Here is a 16,833-nt window from a genome sequence, read left to right on the forward strand (position 1 = left end):
TTCTCTTTTTTCTTTTTTTTTTTTTTTTTTTTTGGACCGGGCTCTGCTCTCCCTGGCCTTCTCCCTCTCTCCCTGTGGCGTGAATTCCTCTGGCCCAGAAGCTCTTGGCGGCGTTTCCCCTGCGGCTGCGCGATCACGTGGGGGCGCGAGCGAAACGGTTTTTTCGGGTTTGGTCGGTGGGCTGGGCTGGGCTGGGCTGGGCTGCATGGCCCCTGCACCACGCCGAGGAGCCCACCTTGGTAGACCCCCGCTTCCCTCTTCAGGTTAGCGCGGATCTCGAATAGCCGCCGAGACTGCGCCAGAAGGGGGGTCGATCGAAGCTCGGTGATTGGTGGATTCAAGTAGAAAGTTTAGATCGCGGTGGAGCCCCCAATGCCACCGCCAAGAGAAAGTCTGTATGGGTAAGGTAATGGGACGCTGGTACATACTCCGTACTCCCTGATCAATGTCCAAAAGGTCGTTCGGCCCAGACGGAGAACTCCGTGCATACATAGTCCATACATTACGCCGTACGTAATGACATAGCGAATAAATGCTGCAGTACGGTATTATTGGTATGGGCCTTTCTCTTGTCGCCAATCCCAGCCCAACGGTTGAACAGGTCGATTTCCCGCCGCCGTGCTGTGCTTGTGAATTTTCGTCGGCTTGGATCGCACCCCGACTCTCTGGTTCCTGGAATAAAAATACGGGCGCCCTCCGTGTCCTCGAAAACCTTGCTGCTCTCCCTACTGTATCCGCGACGCAATGCAACACGGGTGCGTACCTACATTCTTGCCCTCCATCATCAACTTAATTCCCCTGCAGGCTCCTCTCGATTGAATATTTCGTGGACATACAGACACACACACACACAAAATTGTTGACATGATCAGCATATCAACGTCTCCGTATACGGTACAGACAAAGGAAACACCGGGCCTCGTGCAATTTTGCTGTGGATACTCCCCGTATTGGCCCCATTGACACGTTTTTCCTCCTCAAGCAAAACGCCCTCCTCCTCCCCCTGCCCTGGTCCGAGTATCCAACCTCCATTGATCGACAGTTTCTACCTTGGAGCAATTCCTCCTTCATCAGTGGATTCACCACCTTTCTGAAATTACCGTTTTTTGATGCCCTTCCTATGGGGCTGAACTCGGAGCAGAGCTTCTGGTCGACTGATGCGCTTCCTGGTAGCTAACGTCGCAACTACGCTGCGGCAATCCATGGGTGATGTAGTCCGCCAAGCTTCTAGCCTCGCTATTTATAAAGCAATTAGTAATCAGATTCACTAGGAAACGGTGATTGGGACCACGTTAAACCCCACCACGATGACCTATTAGTCAATAAAACCCAAGCTTCGAAGCATCATATATCCTCAAACCACATGAAAAAATAGAGAAAATAGAGAAAAGCGAGATCTCTCCGCCTTTCCTCTGTACGAGATTATCAGGGTACTTCCATGACAATGGGATCTTTTTATCTTATTAAAAGGACTATTTTTTGAAAATCAGTAACTTGAAAATGAGAAGTGGACCTATTCTAGGATCCATACTCGGGGGTGTATGACCGCGTCCATCAGCAAAGGCAGGAATAATCTTCGCTTCCTTGTCGCCAGAATCGCGAAACAAGGACCGACTCGTCGCAGCCAAAAAAAAAAAACAAAGAAGCTGAAAGTCCAGTCCAAAACAGCCAGCAACTCTCCTATGCTTAGACTTTCCCGAAATAGCATCCCTGCTCGATATTAGTGCGCCAGCAGAGGCTCTCGTATTTATTCTGAGCTGTTTTCTGAATCCTCCCCCCCAAGGAAAAAAGAAAGAAAGAAAAGGAGTTCTTCGAGTTGTGGTTCATTATATTTTTGGCCTGTTTGCCACGCGCCTGAAACAAGACTGCCTTGTTTTCTTTTCCGTAATTCCTGGCGTGGAGAGCCGCAATTGCTCCTTGCCCATGAGCAAAATGGGCAAAAGCGGACGACGGTGATCGCGCTACTGACCAGGTTTATCCTCTCCCTGGTTGTTGTTGCAGCGTATACCAGAGGATACGAAAGCACAATTAGCTCGTCGTGAGAACAAGAGAAAAACAAAAAAAAAAAAACAATAATTTCCTCTCGACGGAGAACCCTGTGTAACGGACTCCGCGAAAAGCGTTGTGAATTGCATGTGATATCCTACCTTTTCATATGCCGCTAATCTTCAAAGTTGCTCGATTTGCATCGGACAGTGAAACAGAAATGTCTCTGAAGACGAGAAAGTTTCCGATCCCACCGTTACGCTAACTAGTGAGCTGAGGGGGGTGGGATCACCGACCTTGTGAAAAAACGAAGCAAAAAAGGGCGGCGTGCGTTGCTGGGCGAAGGAATCGCCCCGCATAAACGGACAACGTTAGAGACAGGCCCAGAGCGTGAGAGAGAACAACAAAAGAGACTTTCGACGTTTTAGTTATCCGGTTGATCCCTGGAAGGTTGTATAAAAATAGCAAGTGGCCAACGACGTTTTCTTTTCCCTTTCTCTCTGGGTTTCGAACGCTTGGTCTGAGCTCTAGAAGGGACAGGGATTTGTTTCGAGCTGTCTCACCCCGGGATTTAACGTCTGGAAGGATGAGAAGAAACTCAATTCCCCTTTTCCCCGTCTGGCCCTGAGCAAACCACGCATGTCTTGTTAGACAAAGCAGCTAAATGGCCGCCCCCCCGGTCCGGATTGATATTCGGATATTGCCGGGAATAGGGGAGGCGGTTTGAAGGAATCAAGCAAACTATGCCTATGGCATTTTAGAATAGGCAAACACACAAAATGTTGGAGGGAAATGTACGTTTGGAAGACGAACACAGGGTGCACACAAGGGCTTTGGCCCAGCTTCTCCGGAGTTGCCGATTCCACGCGAGCCCGACCTTGTGGACAGATAATAATATACATATCCCCTACTTGGCGACCTTTTTTTCGCATTGTGCGGGGGTGCCCGTTGACCGCAATCTTTCTAGCCCTAGTTGTTCGAATCCTGGAATCAAGCATACTCCTTTGCTCGACGTCCTACATTTTTTGTGCAAATGTGGATGCATATTTTACATATCTAGGCCGCGCTGGTGGTGGCACCGTGGAGCTGGCTGGCTATCCTGTTGTTGGACAGGAACATTTAACCGGGCTGGGCGATGTGCAATTCGTGTGGGGGGGAGACAAACGGAAAACGGGACGCAGGGGATCCGTTCTATTAGTGAAAAGGACCTCTTTTTCTTTTTTTTTTTGGGGGGGGGATGCTCTGCATAGTGCCAGTGTGATATGTCTGAAGGAGCTTGTGTAATGCCGGGAATTCCTGGCGGCGGATTCTCGAGCGAAGGTCAGCCCTTAAGTCGAGCCTAGACACATAAATGCGATTATTCATTGTGTACTCCGTACTCCGTATATGGATGTGTTCTCTCTGCGCGGAATACCATCCACCAGCATCCGGCTATTCAAATTCTTCGGAGCATTTAACTTGTGCATTAGGTTGGTATGCGCCCCTGGGCCCCTCGGGTGCGACAGTAGGCACAGTACAACACGTGTACCCCGGATTCACGAGAGGTACCGTTTGATGCAAACGGCTTTCACTTCGTGTTTTGCTTCGACAAGAAAAAGAGGGGGATATATTTCTCCCCCCAAGTGGAATGAAAACAGTGTGGTGTGGTCACACAAAGCCATCTGATAGCTCGACCAAGCTCTGTCTTACTCTGTGAAGACCCGTGCGCTTGTACTCTTCCTGACATGTGTGTCGGTCAGAAGAGGATTTCTTCCACCCCTCCCTCCCTCCCTCCCCCACGTCACGGACTCTATACAACGCGGCAGGAAACATATCTGACACTGTTTAAGACCTGATGTTTGAGCGGTGAGGGTGAGATCCAGTGGCGAGCTGCAACGGGATATTAGTCTATATGGTGCCATATGGTGGAACAGCTCTCCATCAACGTGGGATTCTCGTGCCGTGCATGCGTGGATGATCGGCCCTCAGCCTCTTGTTTTTCCCCCCGCCGAAGCCTAAAGCCGTGTGAATTATTCACATTGCATAATATCTGTCGCCAGGGAGGGAAGACTTAAACGAAAGGCGGGGCTAATATAACTAGTTTTCTTTGTTTTCGTGAGCAGATTACAATTAACTGTTTTAAGCGAATGGATCTTACTCTGAACTATTAAAGTTGTCCGTGCCGGAGAAGTCTGGCGTCTTCAAGGGCGCAGGAAGCGAGACCTCGATGCTTCCCGGTAAGCCGGCGGCTTGACACCCGTCGACAGTAGTATGACCATGTTGCCGGTGACCTATCAGCAGGGGCACTGCGATGTTACTCAACGGTCGGATCTCTCCTAGGGACAGGGGACTTGGGGTTAAGCAGCGGTGTGAAGGCCGCTTGTTCTCTCATGTAGCATGTAGTCATCGCATTGCTCCGTCCTCAGAAGCCCTTCCTGTCTCTATTTCCCGCCTTGCTGACGTTGTTTGGGCGGGTAAATAACTTTAGAGCAAGCCCCAACAGACTTGTCGATCGAGGAGGATTCACACCTCGGCAGGAAAAAGCAAAAGCACGTTACTCCGGCACTATTCGCCCTTCGAAGGAACGGTCGCCCCCAGGATGCGCCAGCTCGACTTAGTTCTCGTGAGTGAATAGGGCTGGCTCGGCCACCCTCGGTACTCGCAAAAAACCGCCCGACGAGCCAATGAACTCGCTCATTCGCCCTCAGACGGCGAGCAACGAGCGAGCCGTCTTCTGCAATGGTGGTGGTGGCGAGACTCGCCAGGCATCAGAGCTCATCTGACATCCTACCCTTAGTCCAGAATGGGCTCCAGAGAGCCGAGAAGGCTTCGACCGTGTGTCGCTTGGACCCAATTTCCGTTTGCAGAGATTCACCAGCGACTCGATCAATGGACGGCGTATGATGTCCTCTATACGGAGTCCGGTGTACAGAGTACATAACGGTACATGTGCAAACGTCTGTGGAATCGAGGCGAAGAGTCTCCATTCTGCTGCTCTTTTCTAATTTACACTCTTGTCCAATGGGGTTAGCGAGGCAGGGATTGAAGCCAGCGAGCGCTGCGCTGGGAGGACGAGGAGGCGATCTGCCGGACGCTCAGCTAGCCACAGGGCCCCAAAAAAAAAAAACAAAAAGATGAACAAGAGCTTCAAACTAAAACCCTGGCCTAGGTCGGAGTGGACCTCATTCAGTTTTTTTCCTCCCGTCGTTCCCTTTCTTTGCCTTCGATGACGGAGCATTGGGACCTTCCATCCCCCGAAGGGCTGATAAGGTGCCATGTCATCAACGTCTTTACCGGGATGGGAACTTTGAGCTAAAGCAGCATGCGCAATTCCATTTGCCGTTTGTCCTGTGGACACTCTACAAGCTTTCAGGGAAAATACGTCGAGTGGCACCCGTTTGCGATATGAAAATGGTTGGCTGCGAGGAGTTCGCTCTCTCCATGATGACGATGTCATTGACATCACGATGATCAGTTCATTTTCACGGATCACCTTTGCTGTTCACAGAGGCCGGGTCGAATTATCCGCCAGGCACTGTGGATGGCAAAGATCGCCAGGGCCCCAAAGATCCCCAGCACGGTGGCAAAATGCGGTCTTCGTTCTCTTCAACAGGCCAGGGACTATCTGTCTCGATTCGTCCGCTTACCGAAAGAGCGAATTTCAGTTGTCGCATTTTCTCATGCATGGGCCTAGTGTCGGTCCGGCGAGCTTTGCTGCGTAATTTTATTTTATTTTATTTTTTTTTTCCCCTTCCTTTTCGTTGGGAAATCCTCGCATCTAATCCCTTCCCCTTGCCCTGGCCGCTGCATGCATTGTTTATGCCCGGATATCATAGGAACTGACCTTTTCTTGCGCCATGCTTAACGGTCTATATGCCCACGCCCGGGTTTAAAGCGACTGAAATCTTCCATTCGCCATCAAAGCCATGGCCGGCCACATAATTCTCATCGCGTTGCTTGAACATCCTGCCCTGGTCGCCCCCAAGCCCCATCCTGGATAAAAAAAAATAAAACAATCAATTGGGGAATTAAGAACACGAACCAAGCCGGAACACGTTGGACAGCGGAACCAACGGCTTCTGGTAAAAAAAAAATCTATGACTGCCATGTGGCTGACTGACACAATTTTTCCCTTGGGCCATACTCCATAAACTCCTCCGTATTCCGTTCTGGATATGCCGTCAGACCCGCCGGAATTGACGAGAAGCTGGCTCACGTCCAATTATTGGCCCGGTGGTGTTCACACTTTTCGAGCTATGCGACATTTTCGATCATCATTGACAGGTTGATCGCTGGCAAGGCTGATTTTTCAACGTCCTCGTCATGTTGGCCCATCCCATTGTCAGCTCCATCGTCATACTAATAATCCTCTCCCGCGATTTCAATAATACTACCCACCTCCTTATGACTCTGCTATTCTATTGTCTTTATTCGATGTGGTGGCAACTTGGCGCAACGGTGACGATCCCTTTGCATTCGACCGCCACAACTGTTCAATCTCGGTTCGCAATGGGAATCCGAGAACAGTCGTTGAAGGAATTCATGATCCCCCCAAAAGCAAGGATGTGGAGATTGATAACGTGTCAGAATCGGGCAATTCAAGCGTACTAGGCGCTTGGCCACTAACTTCCTGCTCCGGGGCAACTACGCATACAAAGAGTTTGAAAGAAGATGACATCTCAAGCGAAGATATGGTCAAAATCTTTGATCAATATCTTTTACTTGTCTATCTCCATGCATGTAGTTACATAGATATAGAGAAATGCAACGCGGAGATTCAAGTCCAATGTCCATTCATCATTATTCGTAGCGCAAGCGCTGCTAGAAAGCACAGTCAGTCTATATGATATATCCCACACCAACAACAGAGTAAACCGCTCATCCCACCGAGAAAGAACGCTTACGGGACTGGATGACAATCCCCACAGCCTACACAAGACTCAAAAAGGATCAAGATAAATTGCAAACCCTCTATTCAGTCAGAACAGGACGGAAAGTTAACAAAACGCCTTCATCACAGCAACACACAAATGCAGCAGCCATGTGAGAGTAATCCGTAGGAGTCCCCCCATGGACGGAAATATGCTTTCCATTTCACCTCTGGTCTATCGTTGTGGGAAAAAAAAAAAAAAAAAAAAAAAATGCGGAAGGGAAGGGACGCGGAAGGCACAGAAACACATACTAATGGCGTCCCAAGATCCAAAACAAGAGAGAGAGAGCGATGTCCGCCCGTATATCACGGGGGTGAAGCAAGGGCCGCATGCTCGCTAAACTGGTGATAGACAAAAAGGCAAAAAGGGGGATCATCCGCGATAACTTTGCACATATGTAAACCACGAGTACATTCCGGACCCAAGAAAGATGCAGCAGCAATGAACCGAAACTTGAGCAGGAAAAAAATACAACCTAAAGAGAAGTGAGGCTAAGATAGCAAACAATATGTTGAAGATGGGAACAAAGTGGTATAATAATGATGATCAAAAACACGGCGGCGTGGTGGACATCTCATCTAGAACATAGCAAAATTCAAGTCGCGGTATAAAGCACAAATCGGGGGAACAAGGCAAATAAGGTATTAAAGGATAGAAAACCACAATTCGTAAAAAGAGCCTTGGGGATTAAAAGATGTATCATCCCAAAGAAACCAAGACAAAAGTGATAATAACCTCACGCCCGCTCCCATGAGAAACAAGCACGAAGCAATCGACTAAACGTGCTCCAGTAAAGATCAAAGCCAGATGTCTCCCTCTTCTCCCTTAACCCATTTTCTCCAGACCGCCTCATACGCAGTTTCGACGTCATTCACCCATCTCCTAGTATCAAATAGTTTGCTCTCCCACCGATTTAGAAATAGCATTTTCCTCAGTTCAAACAATCGTCCCCTCGCCCGGCCACTCCCATTAGGATCGTATTTCATGTCTAAGCCGAGACGAATGGCGTTGTTCTCATATTCTTCTTCGGAAGAAGTGATGAGTTCGGCAGCTGCTTCACGCCCGGCTGCGTTTTGAGGAAGAGCACTAGTGAGAATACTGGATGCCATGCGAGAGCACATTTTATATTTATATCGAGGAAGAGTGATGAGTGGAGTCCCACTCCAGAGAATATCGGCGGACGTAGTATGAGCATTGCATTCCGGCGTGTCAAGGAAAAGATCACAGATACGGGCACGAGAAATATGAGCATGTTTCGGAGCGACGTCCGTAAAAATTATTCGTGAAGCGGTACCTTCGCCGGCCCAAGCTACCGCTGATTGTCGAAGATTTTGTTCACCGAGATCAGGGAAACGGAGAAGCCAGAGGATTGCATTTGGAATGCGGGCTAATATACGCAGCCAACTTCTGAACGTGGTAGGTTCAATCTGAGGGCATGGTAAGCAAAATGAATCACAAAGTTAGAAAAGGGGTGAAAGTGTACCTTGTAGAGTTGGTTGAAATTGCCAAAAATAATTGTATCATCTGGCAGATTTGGGAACAGTTCCTTTCGCATCTCCCATCTATTGCGCTGCTCTTCCTCCCAAGTCAATCGCTTGCCTTGAGCATCGGGAGCACTTTGCCTATGATCGCAGCAGAAGAAAGTATGTCGAGTGAATACAATCCTTTCGCCGTACACCCAATCATCCGCATCTTCGGCATGGTCCGGTTCGAATAGGCGATCCTCTAGCCTCACATTCCGTCTCAGTGGAGATAAGGTGTCTGGTGGTATCGACAGCTGATCCGAAAGAATATAATCACACCACTCGGCTCCAAGGGACCCAGCAAAACCCATAAAAGACATATGAATTGGCGCTGGCCGGGCAGCGAAGACCTCATTTCGTGCTCCGCGAGTGTAACCATTTAGGTTGACTAGGATGTGGATCCCATCAGCCACAATTTGTTCGACAATCCTATCAACCGACCAGCTGCTCACATCCCGAAATACAGGGGCTTCACGCTCAATCTGCTGCCGATGGATGGAATTGTCACTCGCTGTGGTTGCATAACAGAATGCTTTCACACGTTTCGGGTTATGTAAGCCAAACACAGACTGCATGAGATGCGCCAAAGGATGGTTGTTGAAGTCGGACGACACGTATCCGATGTTGAGGTGGGGGTTCGGAGGTGCTGGGGGTGGATAGACTGTTGGGGGGAGCCATGGTGAGCGCAGCGTGGAGCAGGATATTCGGAGGCCGTTGCGCTGGGAAATATGGCGAATTTGCTTGGCAGAAAGAGGGCATGTAAAGGTATGGAACGGGAGAACGGTTGGCGCATTTGGTGGGCTGAGTCCAGCGGGGAGTTGTGGACGGGCATATTTGGAAGGATTATATTCCTTTCGATAAACGTAGAGATCCTGATACCACTGCCATCCGATCCACCTTATGGCTCTCTCTATAAGTCGGACGATGCGCGAACCTTCCCATTTCTTTCCTGCCCACGACTGTAGAATCCCACCCAACGCACTCCGCTTGTTGAAGATGGACAGGTCGTTCGCAGCAACGGTCAGAGATAGGCATAGCTGTTCGATAGACATGTTCATCAGCACACCACAGCCCCACAGCTCACCGTCCTTCAGTTGTTTATCCACGATATCGACGACCCGTTTGATCCAACCAGAATCCACCCCCATTTCTTTCGCTTCATGGGGCATTCCATTGTCATCTACATGCCATCGATCCCGGATGCCTCGACTCGGTGCAATGCCGCCTCTACCTCCCCAATTGCACACAGAGTTAAGAGCATTCGCCAGTCCACACACGGCTTCCGCAAAGTCTGGATTGGCGTTAACGGCGCGTCTATAGTAACCAATAGCATCATTAATACGGCCGGAATCTTTGACAGCATTCGCAAGGTTCGCCAAGGCAATATCAAAATTGCCGTCGCACTGGACCGCCTGCTCGTACATCTTGATCGCAGCCGGAAGTTGACCAATATCCTTCAGCAAACTTCCAAGGTTAGTATAAAGGTGAGCATGCTTTGAATCAAGATTCAGCCCATAGTTATAATAAGCCAGCGCAAGAGCGATTCCGCTGCCTGGCACGACGCCTGGAATATCGGGAAGCTGGCTTTCACCGGCTGTTCGTGTTGCCTTTGAGGATCCAGTATTTTGAATGCTTGCGAGAAGGATTCCAACGTTATTCGCGGTCGATGGACTGGGTTGCAGGGAGAGAGAAAGGTAGTAAAGTGCAAGGATGTCTCTAACTCCAGGAGTAGGTCTGGAATTTCCCGACACCGATGTATTGGACATTCCATCCTGATAGATCTTCGCTAGAGAGAGAAGCGAATTGCTGGTTGTCGAAATAGCTGCTTTTTTGCTCATGCCTTCAGGTACATACTGTAAACCTGGGATATTCCCATTAGGTGGGAATACTAATTTTGCCGTTTGTAAAGCCTTGTCTGGGAAAAGGAGAAGTGTACTGTTAAATTTCTGGCGTCTGGTAGCAGAATGCACGCCATGGTGGTTTTCATCATTGTACGCGGAGAGAACTTTGCGGATCAGGCTTTTGATGCTTCGTGGTCTGCCAGCTCCGATAAGAATGGCATCTTCAAAAGCCGCAGCAGCTCCAACGTTATCACCCAAAGCATAGAGCATATTACCCTTCGCGTGTATCAATGCGATCATTCTTCCGTTGTCAGATCCAGGTATCGCGTAGCCACTTGATCCAAAGCCGTCCGGTGCCATTTGTGTTGGGCGAGCAGCGAAGGCAAGGGGACTTTGAAGGTCGTCCGCATAATCAAATGCTACCCTATCGATAGATTCGGCTACTGAAACGCTCGACTCTCTGCCTTCCGATTCGCTCCCGGAGTCTTCATCTAGGCCTTGACCTTTGAAGCAATCACCGCTCGGAGGCAAGCGGAGCGCTTGTTCGACGAACTGGATAACATTAACAGCATCTTTGCCACGTTGACTGCTACACAGAAGGCCAACAAGGTGCTCTACGGCTTCAAAATAGCTTGGCCTGAGTTTTATGGCTCGGAACCAATGTTCAAGAGCTTCATCACGACGCTCCAGAGCGAGGAGAGTAGCAGCGAGATTTGATATCGCTTCAACATGCCTATAATAAGTAAGTAAAGTGAAGAGAAGAATTCAATCACAGTTGCGGTACATACGAAGGATCTTTGTTGATAATTCGGTTGTACCATCGCATAGCCTTGGGATAATCACCTAGACCGTATGCAAGGCAACCTCCCACAAGCATCCCATCGATCCAATCCCAATTACTTTCAATGCATAAGCTTGAAAGAATCTCCAAGGCGGACGCTGCATTTTCCGCTGCCGACACTCCTTTGAAAGCTGGGTTAAGCATGCGAGGCACCGAGGCAGCAGATGAACGGCGGATAGTCCGGAAGCCATCGAGCTGTTGAGTGAAATGGCCACGCCCTTCCTGACCATGGTGTGGGAAACCAATATGGGAGGGTGTGAAATGCGTTGAATGGCGTCTAGTGTCTATAAAGTTGCCAGCTGGCACCGGATGTTGTTGATGTACGGGGAATGGCGGTCCACGGTTATTCTCGAGATGTGACGACTGCGAAAAATCGGAGCCAGGCTGGCGAGGCGGTTTGGGAAAGATACATGGCTTGTTAATGTCGCGCGATCTGGCGTCGGAAATCCCCTGTGCGGCACTTTTTCTCCGGGCGTTATGCAACGAGGCTAGTAAGTCAACGTAAACACTGTGAGCCCAAGCTAGTATCTTCTCCTTAAATTCGGCATTCCTGGGTTGGTGAACAGCTCCCTGGACGCCTGATTGAAGCCCCAGAGGCTGGGTCTGCCAGGCGCTATTATCTATAGGATGTATTTGATGAGTATTCTGATTAGTTGGCTGTGTCGGAGCAAACGGAACACCGTTCTGATTCCAAAATACTTCCGGTGTTTTTTGAGGGGGATGACGGGGAGGAAAGCGTTGTTCGTCTAGAGGTTCGGGGTTGTATAGAGTGTGTGGTGCTTGGTTAGGTTGTGGAGCGAGAGTATTCCAGGACAAACCTGAGGGTATAATTTCAGGGGGGTTGATGGATTGGGAAGCGAAGCTGGGTTGAAAGCGAGGAAATGAATTGGTATTATCAGGAGTAAGACTTTGGCCAAGAATTGGAATAGATTGATAACGTGAATCCCGGAAGGCAGCGGGACGATAAGGTATGTACCCGCCGTCAGGCCAATATGGACCGTACTGCCCCAGGCCCGCCGAATCAGCCGATCCACGACCACCGGGTTGAAACGATGATGCTAGTACTGTCGGGATGGCGGGTATATTCTGCCAGTAGACTCTCTGGGATGGAGTCAAAGTAGAGCTATGTTGTAAAACCGACTCTATACTTTGTGGGTAATTTAACGACCGAATCCAGTTGGTATGATGGGCTCCCTGAGGTACGGTGTTATGGAGCGCGTTGAGTCTATTGGCATCAGCTTTGAAATCAGGAGCGAAATTCTGACGTTGCAAAAGGTTAGGTGGGTCCAGCGCCTTGTACTGTAAGGTGTCCATGGAGATAGCAGCGCGAGGCATCATAAGCTGGTCGTTCTCCAAAGAAGAGACCAGGATGTGCTTCGAGGCCGGAGGTTGCACAGAGCTGTCGGTTGCATCGTATCCAGCGGCAAGGGTCCCACTTGGTGTTTTCCGGCGAAGAGTGCTCTCTAAGCCATTGACATCACGCAATTGACCTGCACCAATGGTGGGGCGGGGATTCGGTCGTTGGATCGGACGCATGTATTGAACTCTCGATGCCGGGGTGGGCTGCAGCGACGCAGTAGAATGTTGGTCCATGGCCCCATGGCGCTGGTTTGGGTAGAGAGCACCGGTCGCGCCGTCATATAACGTGTGCAACGGGTCGAATGACAGGTCGTGGTCCAGGTGGTTGTGCGGCAGGAAATGATGCGATGGTGGCTGGGCTACTGACGGCAGCATGATTGCGGTTGGGTGAAGAGCGCTGTCCTCTTATGCCAGGATCGACAATGGACAGATTGGGCCCCAAGGGTGAAATGTGGAAAGAGCGGCAAACAAGATGGGCTGTTTGTCCGTCCTCTTTCATCGACCAAACAATCTTCTTGATCGTCTCCGACACCTCATCATGGCACCGTCAATCGACGTCCCAGCAAGTAGATATAGCCTGCTCACGATCCGCCATTCACGAAAAGTGCCTGAGTATACAACAATGAGTCCGGGTTGCGGGGCGGCAAGTCTCTGGCATTCAGTGGGGAGTCAAGAGAATTCGATGGGGCTATCGACCCAATATCCTGATGGATATAACGGTGATTGTGTGACAACACGGAGAGGCTCGATAAATAGGGCAAGGTTCTCCGACTGGCGGCGGGATGCTCCGCAGGATGACACACGCTAATCACTGCGCAACAATGGCTAATCGCCTCCACGTTCCAATCGACAGGCGTGTTGATCGTCCGGAATGGCACGCAGGAGAGAGAGGAGGAAAAAGTCAACCCCAATCACAAGACGCCAAAAGTGGGTGGGAATCTTTCTCGAGGACAGTCAGCTGAAACCTGGCGTCGGCTTGTCGAAGATAGAGAGTACTTTTTATCGAGTACGGGCAACACCCTAAACCGATCGGAAGGATTTTGGTATCTGGATCGCTTCTGCTTTCTTTTTTCCGGGAAGGCGGTCAGTAAGAGAGAATCCGAGACAAAAGTGACTGTCGATGGGTGAGATTTGGGGGGAGAGGGTGTGTCTGCGGGCGGTTAGGGTTGGGAGCTCTCTGGTCGAATTTGTTTCGGTGTGATAGTGAATGAAATTTGCTAGGGTGTCCCTTGGTGAGAAAACTCGGCGCCAAAGGGATAGGACGATGACAGAAAAGAAGGAGGGAAATGAAGATGAACAGCGGCAACGAGGCCCCGAGGTACATCGAAGCATCACGAGGAGAGCGTCGGACAGCTCACTCGGTCATCACTCACCAGTGAGGTACAAAGCATGAATGGGCAGACAGAGGACGGCGCTAATAAGCAGCGGTGACAGAAGGAGACGGCAGAGAGGGGAGAGCGAAACCGCAATTCAGGTGCAGCCAGACAAGGTCCAGCCTCGATCGTCAGGCCACCAAGCTCGAAAATGATTAGGGGACAGAAGACGAATCAGTCGAAAAGCCAACTTTTATGGGGGAGATGGCGGCGATGGTGGAGGAGTGGTGGTGGTGGTGGTACTGATGGTGGTGGTGGTGGTCGGTCAAGGGCTATGTAACTCCAGCCAAGGAACGGGAGCCCCAGGTACTTGCGGTGATGTCGAACAACGGGCGACGATCAAAGCACATCCAGATTCTATTAATACACCCGGGCGCAGGAACGGCAGAGGGCAGAGCTCGCCGCAAGAGACTGACCTGCCCTGTGAATTATATTTATCTTTGTTTTCTCACTCTTCGCCAGCAGAACGTGTGATGGCCAGTTGATAGACCAGGAATTAGAGCCCACGAGCGACGAGTGGGTTCTTAGGGAGCGAGAATCGCGGGAAAAAAGTGTCCAAGAGGTGGAACGGGCGGTGACAGGGCCCAGTTTTAGTCTAAGTGGGCGGCGGGCTGGATCAGCTTCAGGGAAGAGGATGCCTGAGTTTCACGATTGAACCAACCCTAAAAAGCTGTTTGATGATGGTAATGCACGAGGGTTTCGGGTCGACAGTGGGGCCTTATTTTTCTTATTTTTTCTTTTTATATTTTTCTTTTGAATTTTTCTTTCTTTTTTTTTTTTTTTTTATTAAATCCCTCTCACAAGAAGGACAGATCGCTCAGCCGCTTGTATCTACGGTGGAAGATGCTCAGGAATCCGAATAGTCCATGGTGGGAACGGAGGCCGTTAGACGCCCCTTGGGGGGTGTGTGTGTGTGGCTTTGAATGGGTGACAGCCTGACAATAACAACCCCCCTACACCACCTTCGATGCCGAATCACATTACGTGGAGCAGTCTTCAAGTTATCGGAGCACTTGTGTGATACGAGACTAGGGGAATCCCCATCTGATATACAATAGATGGCTCTCCGGGGCCGCAGAAATGGCAGCACAACACGGACGGTTCAAGCAAAGCAAAAAAAAAAAAAAAAGGGGAGCTGGGACTTCTCCCTGGGAGCAGCTTCGACGAATAAGTACGCCGTTCGCTCTGTGCGAGGACGCCGCGCTTGACTTGTTTGCCTTCCCGCATCATTTACGGACAAGCCACAGCCAGGCCGTGGTTGACCGGGACGGGAGTACATTAATAACCCGGACAATCCTCGTGTCACTTCAGGATGCATAGCGAACCCTCTTCTTTGACGTGAGTTCTGCCCGCGTGCTCTCGGCACTGGCGAATGAGCATGGATACTTCATATGTGTTGAAACAGTCCTCGCAGCTTGGTTCTTTCTGTCTGGCAGGTCTTGCTCGCTCTGCGCACTCATCTGATGGGATGTGCGAAATGCGTGTGGACACGCCGTGGATCCACCGGGGGCTGATCCAGTAGCTTCTATGGAGAAGCCAAAGCGGTATTCACGAACCATTGGACCATGGATGGGGTACGTATCCATCCTCAATGGCGCTTCTTTTCCTCTCACGCACGCCTGGTCTCCAGAGAAATGGACAGCTTTCTCGTCCTTTGACCTGGCCTTGCTCATATATGTACATCGTACCGGCACCATCCACAGCGCACAGCCAGTCACACTCATCACATCTCCCCCTTCAAAGACAAAACCCTCTAAGAAAAAAATAAATAAATCTTTTTCAAGTTTTAATGTCCCTTCAAAACAACCACCCCCGGGACCACGGCGGAGAGCGATAATACCACGTCTCCACTTCATCCTCTCGATTTTCTCTTCATTTTCTTCTCCCCTTCTTCGCCTGAGCAAACCGCCCGACTAGTGGCTGGGCCCAAGCAAGCCAAAATGTACTTCATGGCCCTGCAAAATTAAAATGCCTGGGTTGCGACATGGGTTAAAAAAGGGTGTATCCACAAGAGCCAAGCCTCCACTCAGCGGGACAAGACGATCGTCCCTCTCACAAAGCCTGCAGCCATCCCTGGAATATGCATCTGAATATGCATCCCACAGAGCGGTAATAGGCTGCCATATTATTCATTTACTGGGGGGAAGGGAACGCGTACCCACCCTTAAAAGAGTCTTCTATTTGCTTCGAAATTAAAACCCAACATCTACAGGAGCTGACCGTTGAAAATGTTGGGATAGAAAAAGCAGACAGCTGGGCTGAATTTCTTTCGATCCTGCACAGGCTGAACGGTGTCTGACCAGATTCCCTATTGTATAATATGCATAAATGGTGTACGGAGTACAGACATGCCGTACCGAGAAGATGCTGACTTTATGTTTGACATACACCGTACATACCTGAATGCCTGCAAAGAGGCGAGTCCCAGTATAGACCTACATAAACTACTGAAATCGTGCATTCCGAGCTTTGCGGCGTCGCAAATAGAAGGGAAAAGGAAGAGGTCACAGTCGGGCTCCTGCAGGAGTGAGGGAAACCCAAACATAAAATTTAACAAAAAAAGAAAAGAAAAGAAAGAAAAGCAAAGGAACAAGGAAAAAGGAGAAAAGAAATATTGAAGCAAAAAACCTCGCAAATCTGATGTCATCAATCGGAAAAGCCCCATTGTCCAAATTATCATGCAACGATAGGCCAACACGCACCGCCGCCAGACACCGAAACTGCGGGATCTCAGAAAAAAAGCCATACAGAGCCAATAAGTTTTGGCTTTATTTTTTTATTTACTTTTTTATTTATTTTTTAGGTGTCTGCATTCCGTACATCCGGATCCCCTCCGGGACAGTTGTTCAAGATCTCCTGCGACCGCCTCCGTGACCCCCTCCCCATTCCGTTCTCGGAGACATTGTCATGTGTGCACCCCCTCAATAGCATACATAGCAAAGCGGAAGATAACCTTTTGACCTACATACACTACATAACCTACATGAGTTTGTATCGTGC

At 49.8% G+C, this 16,833-nt stretch overlaps 4 protein-coding genes across 4 annotated transcripts; 1 reads left to right on the plus strand and 3 right to left on the minus strand.

Annotated features, from left to right (window-relative positions):
• The first annotated feature begins 2,442 nt into the window (after positions 1 to 2,442).
• Positions 2,443 to 3,324, plus strand: CIMG_13387 (uncharacterized protein). The gene has a single exon (XM_001245365.2). It carries the CDS (start codon positions 2,779 to 2,781, stop codon positions 3,268 to 3,270), a length of 492 nt encoding a protein of 163 aa, XP_001245366.2. The 5' UTR covers positions 2,443 to 2,778; the 3' UTR covers positions 3,271 to 3,324.
• A 544-nt stretch (positions 3,325 to 3,868) lies between these two features.
• Positions 3,869 to 5,242, minus strand: CIMG_13388 (uncharacterized protein; the record flags this gene model as incomplete). The annotated part of the gene is made up of 5 exons (XM_004446038.1): positions 3,869 to 3,980; positions 4,124 to 4,256; positions 4,427 to 4,699; positions 4,757 to 4,966; positions 5,119 to 5,242. The coding sequence occupies 5 exons, from the start codon at positions 5,240 to 5,242 to the stop codon at positions 3,869 to 3,871; spliced, it is 852 nt and encodes a 283-aa protein (XP_004446095.1).
• Positions 5,243 to 7,094: 1,852 nt separating this feature from the next.
• Positions 7,095 to 12,835, minus strand: CIMG_04808 (UDP-N-acetylglucosaminyltransferase; the record flags this gene model as incomplete). The annotated part of the gene is made up of 3 exons (XM_001245366.2): positions 7,095 to 8,323; positions 8,380 to 10,993; positions 11,049 to 12,835. The coding sequence occupies 3 exons, from the start codon at positions 12,833 to 12,835 to the stop codon at positions 7,694 to 7,696; spliced, it is 5,031 nt and encodes a 1,676-aa protein (XP_001245367.2). The 3' UTR covers positions 7,095 to 7,693.
• Positions 12,836 to 14,979: 2,144 nt separating this feature from the next.
• CIMG_04810 (uncharacterized protein) lies at positions 14,980 to 16,405 on the minus strand. The gene has a single exon (XM_001245368.2). The coding sequence runs from the start codon at positions 15,504 to 15,506 to the stop codon at positions 15,141 to 15,143; it is 366 nt and encodes a 121-aa protein (XP_001245369.2). The 5' UTR covers positions 15,507 to 16,405; the 3' UTR covers positions 14,980 to 15,140.
• Between the last annotated feature and the right edge of the window lie 428 nt (positions 16,406 to 16,833).

This window comes from Coccidioides immitis, assembly GCF_000149335.2.
Source record: "Coccidioides immitis RS genomic scaffold supercont3.4, whole genome shotgun sequence".
Classification (NCBI taxonomy): Eukaryota; Fungi; Ascomycota; class Eurotiomycetes; order Onygenales; family Onygenaceae; genus Coccidioides; species Coccidioides immitis.

Coding starts and splice junctions, on each gene's coding strand:
- CIMG_13387 (XM_001245365.2), top strand. CDS start 2,779: ATGTACGTTTGGAAGACGAACACAGGGTGCACACAAGGGCTTTGGCCC.
- CIMG_04810 (XM_001245368.2), bottom strand. CDS start 15,506: ATGAGCAAGGCCAGGTCAAAGGACGAGAAAGCTGTCCATTTCTCTGGA.